The sequence below is a fragment of the Alligator sinensis genome, unplaced genomic scaffold (genome assembly GCF_000455745.1).
Source record: "Alligator sinensis unplaced genomic scaffold, ASM45574v1 scaffold337_1, whole genome shotgun sequence".
Lineage (NCBI taxonomy): Eukaryota > Metazoa > Chordata > Crocodylia > Alligatoridae > Alligator > Alligator sinensis.
Genome location: NW_005841927.1, coordinates 308,243 through 312,947, shown reverse-complemented (window position 1 = coordinate 312,947; position 4,705 = coordinate 308,243). Strand labels below are relative to the sequence as shown.

Genomic DNA, 4,705 nt, shown 5'->3' with positions numbered 1-4,705 from the left:
TCCCTGCACCTGGACTCCGCGGAGCGCCCGCTCGCCCTCAACCCCTGGGACGTGGTGCTGTGCGTGTCCGGGACCGTCATCTCCTGCGAGAACGCCGTGGTGGTGGCCATCATCTTCTACACGCCGGCCTTCCGCACGCCCATGTTCGTGCTCATCGGGAGCCTGGCCACCGCCGACCTCCTGGCCGGCCTGGGGCTCATATTCCACTTTGCCTTTGTGTACTGCGTCCGGTCCCAGGCCGTGGACCTGGTCACTGTGGGGCTGCTGGTGACCTCCTTCGCGGCCAGCGTGGGCAGCCTGCTGGCCATCACCATCGACCGCTACCTCTCGCTCTACAACGCGCTGACCTACTACTCGGAGCACACGGTCACCCGGACTTACGTCATGCTCATCCTGACCTGGGGGGTCTCCGTGTGCTACGGGCTGCTGCCCGTCATGGGCTGGAACTGCCTGAAGGACGTCTCCACCTGCAGCGTCGTGAAGCCGCTGACGAAGAACCACCTCGTCATCCTCTCCGTCTCCTTCTTCATGGTCTTTGCCGTGATGCTCCAGCTGTACGCGCAGATCTGCAAGATCGTGTGCCGGCACGCCCACCAGATCGCCGTGCAGAGGCATTTCTTGGCCACCTCGCACTACGTCACCACCCGGAAGGGCATTGCCACCCTAGCCATCATCCTAGGCACCTTCGCTTCCTGCTGGCTGCCCTTTGCCATCTATTGCCTCCTGGGCGATTACACCTACCCGCCTCTCTACACCTACATCACCATCCTCCCCGCCACCTACAACTCCATGATCAACCCCGTTATCTATGCCTTCCGCAACCAGGAGATCCAGAAAGTGCTGTGGACCGTGTGCTGCGGGTGCTTTTCCACCACGATGCCTTTCCGGTCCAGATCTCCGAGTGACGTCTAGCTCATCAGCCTTCTCCAAAGACTCATTTGCACATGCCATGGCCTGTTTTTTGCACAATCACAGACTGAGAGCCCTCTCGCAGGCATCTCTCTTCCAGATCCCCGGTGCCCGGTGTGCGTGAGAGCCTCTCCCTTTATTTTTCCACTTTTCGAATTTACAGAAGGAAAAAAAAAATATATAGAGATATATTTATTTTTATCCATAAGAAACGTGCGCCTGCGCGAGCGTGCCTGGAGGAGCGTGTGCGTGAGACCGAGCCAGCGTCGCATTTGCTTTGAAACTTGTTAAAGACGTGTAATTATTTTATTTTTTTTTATTACAGAAAAAGTCCCTCTCTCACCAAAACCTGAAACCTTCCATCCTTTATTTTCTTTTTTGGGTTGCTTTTCTACAGCTTTGTTAACGACCTCAGAAAGGTTATTTTCTACATTAAAAAAAAAAAAAAAAAAGCTCCGTCATTTCACCCTCCCCAAAAAACGACGGGCCGGAGAGACACCAGGTTTTTGTTGGGTTTTTTTTTTTTTAAACCATTCATGCATTATTTATTAATTTATTGTTATTTATGACCAGCCTCTTCCAGACAATAGATTTTTTCCCCCCAACTGTGTAATTTGCTGCCCTCTAGCGTTCAGTCTGGTTTAATACCGAGAATAGTGAAGGATCCTTTCTGCATGTTGAATAATAGGGACCGGTCCGTGTTGGGAACCGGTGGTGTGTCTAACCGTGACGTGTATATGCGACTGGAATAAAAAGGGAATACTGTCGTACTAGACCGTGCCTATCGAAATCCAAGGGCTCAGGTTATCGGAGTTGCTTTCTCAACCATTGCACTAGAAACTCTTGAATTAACTAATGCTTCTGCCCCGCCGGAGGCAGACCGTGTGCTGGCCAAATGCAAGCCCGCCCAGGGACCGCTGTTCGCTGTACTGTACCTTCTTCCGAGCTGCACAACCCTGGAGAGGAAGCGCGTGCGAGAGGCACCCGGGCAACGTGAACTCTTGCTGCTGGGCTGCACGGCCGGCGCCGTCGGGGCGGGGAAGCGCCGTGCTCTTGTTTACAATCACCCGGGACAATAAAGATAATTTGTGATATGACACAGGCCTGTTTCATGGCGGGTGGGAGGGGCGCTGCATGGGCAGGGGGCATTTCTCTTGCTCAGTCATGGGAACGCTCCTGGGCTCTTCCTCCGAGCTCTGGGCAGCGCTTCTCCCCCTCAGTCAAAAGCATCCCAAGCCACCGAGGCGTTTCTGCCTCTCCCTTGCAACGGGTTTCTGCTTCCCAGCTGCCCCCAGCACAGAGGCTTTTACTCTCTTTGGAGCTACTGGGCGGGGGGGGCCACGAGTCTCCAGGCCCAGCTTAGAGGTGTCTGGGCCCGGCAGCAGCTCGCAGAGGCAACTTGGTTTTCAGCTGTGCCAAGCACTGCCCCGACCCCCGGGGCCCTGAGCTGCACCCCCTCTGTCGCTCACCTCTGAGCCCCGCTGGTCTCTCCTTAAATTGCAGAGCCCAGAGCTGCCCGCAGCTGGGGCCTGACCAGGGTGGGGGGCGGTGAGCCCTGCGGCCACGGGCCGGGGGCTAGAGCGTGTCTGGCTTGGGGCTCTGGGGTCTCCCCAAGGTGCAGCGGGCACTTGGGCGGTCTCCAGGCTGGGAGCAGGAGCCACCTTCTTCCCCACTCGTAGCAGCTGGTCTCTGCATCCACCATGCAAACATCAGCACCTGGGCACAGGGAGAGAGGGCGACGCAAGGAGAAAGCTAACACAGCCACCTCTGCCTTCGCACTACAACTCCCACAATGCACCGCACTGGCTCTGGGAGGGAAGGAGAGATGGGAAAAGCAAGGGCACAGCCCAGGGGGGCTGCAGCAAATGTGCTCCTGGCCTGCCACGGCCTCCAGGCCTGCGGGCAGCCTTGGTGAAACCAGGGGTGGCCAAGGCACAGCCTGTGGGCTACCAGGGGCACAGGCAGCCTCCCTGTGCGGCATGCAGCCGATCCGGGAGGGCACAAGCAGCACAGGGCAGGGAGCAGAAAGCAGAGCAGCTGATGGGGCAGGGAGCAGAAAGCAGAGCAGCTGACGGGGCAGGGAGTGCAGGATGGGGAGCAGAAAGCAGAGCAGCTGACGGGGCAGGGAGCAGAAAGCAGAGCAGCTGACGGGGCAGGGAGTGCAGGATGGGGAGCAGAAAGCAGAGCAGCCTCCCAGCCAGGCTCCAGCCGCCCCTCGTGAGCCGGGCTCGCCCAGCTCCTGACCCCTTGGCGGCCCTTCTCTGCAGCCGTCCCACCACAAATCCTGAATGAGGGGTGAGCGGTACCGGGCCGGGGGAGCCCTCCCCAGGGCCCGGGCCCACAGCTTCCGTATTCCTCCCCTGCTCTTGCAAACGCCGGGCCTGACACCCGCAGGGCCCTGGGGAAGGGCATTTAGTGCCCTGGAGCGGGTCCGCCCTCTCTCCTCCTCTCCCATCATTGCTCGTGGCTGAGCCCCGGTGCACAGACCAGGCTGCCCCGAGCACCGGCGACAGACCGTGCGTGCCCCAGGGCCCTGCCACGCGAAGGCTGGTCTCCACGGCCCTGGGCTGGGCAGTGGGCACTGCTCCACCCCATCTCATAGCCCCTACACTGCTAACGTCCCGCGGAGAACCTCCTTCAAGCCGGGGGCCACCGAAGACCCGGAGCTCTGGCTTCTCTCGCAGTCGAGCTGATGTGCTACATGCTTCGAGGGCGATGAATCGGCGATGCTGCGTTTGATGGGAGACGGGAGTGAGGGCACGGGGCAAGGGTGAGTCTGGAGGGGCCGGGTGGCACGACACCTTGAGGGGTGGTCTTGCACCGGGGCAAAAGCAGCCCCCGAGGGTGGGGAGAGGTCAACCAGAGCAGCGCCCCCAGCTCCCCAAGGGAGCCCCTCGACCCCTGGTTGGCTCACGTCCTGGGACCAAGCCACCCCATGCCCCCACCCCCTGCCAGGGGACGCAGGGCTGGCTACAGCTCGCTTTGCAGCTGCACCCGGCTCAGCACCCCAGGCCCCTCGCCCAGGCTCTCGGACCCGCTGGCAGGTGAGCACAGCTCCCATCAGCCATGCCGTTGGAGGCAGGCCCCCCACCCTAGCTAGGGCCAGGCCTGGGCACAAGAGAGGATCCCAAATTGGCCCGGGGGGGTCTTAGGAAGTGGTGTGGACGGTGTTAGGAGCAGCCTGGCTCCCCAGGGTGGGGGCTGCACCCCCGCGTGCACTGCAAAGCAGAGCAGGGCTGTGGCTACACCCCTCCCGCTGCAACCAGGCACCCCGTCAGCGGTGACAAATCCAGCAGCCAGCTCCCCGCACGGAGGGAGACGGTCGGGATCAAGCGTTTCCTACCTGCAGCTGGATTCCTTCCCACCTGCGGCTGAGTCGGTCGGTGCGTGCCAGCTGTGCCCAGCTGTGCTGCGGGGGCCCGAACCTCACAGACAGTCCACAAGCTGCACCCATCCCAGGGCAGCCCTGGGCCAACGCCGGAGATGGGCCCATTCCCATGGGGGCAGAATAAAAATATCATGTAAGTAACCCACGGGTTCAGCGTGGCCATGATGTGGCCTGAGACATGTCGGGCCCCTGGTTGCCGTCCCTCGGACGGGGCAGGGGTAGGCTCTCCGTGCCCAGTGGCAAGATGGACTGGCTGGACGTGCCCAGCGGGCAGCGAGCTGGATGCCTAAGGAAGCAGATCCACTGGATTCAGCCGTGCAGCCTGGGCTGCGTCCGATCCCCGGGGCAGTGCCGGTGCCCTCGGACCCTGCCTGCTTGCCCAGCCCTGTGCCAGGACTACGGGCAGCT

At 61.0% G+C, this 4,705-nt stretch overlaps 1 protein-coding gene across 1 annotated transcript; it reads left to right on the top strand.

Moving 5' to 3' along the window:
* GPR3 (G protein-coupled receptor 3) lies at nt 1-1,314 on the top strand (the record flags this gene model as incomplete). The annotated part of the gene is made up of 1 exon (XM_025198626.1): nt 1-1,314. A coding segment is annotated over one exon (912 nt), but the record flags the coding sequence as incomplete, so codon positions are not given.
* Nucleotides 1,315-4,705: the final 3,391 nt, after the last annotated feature.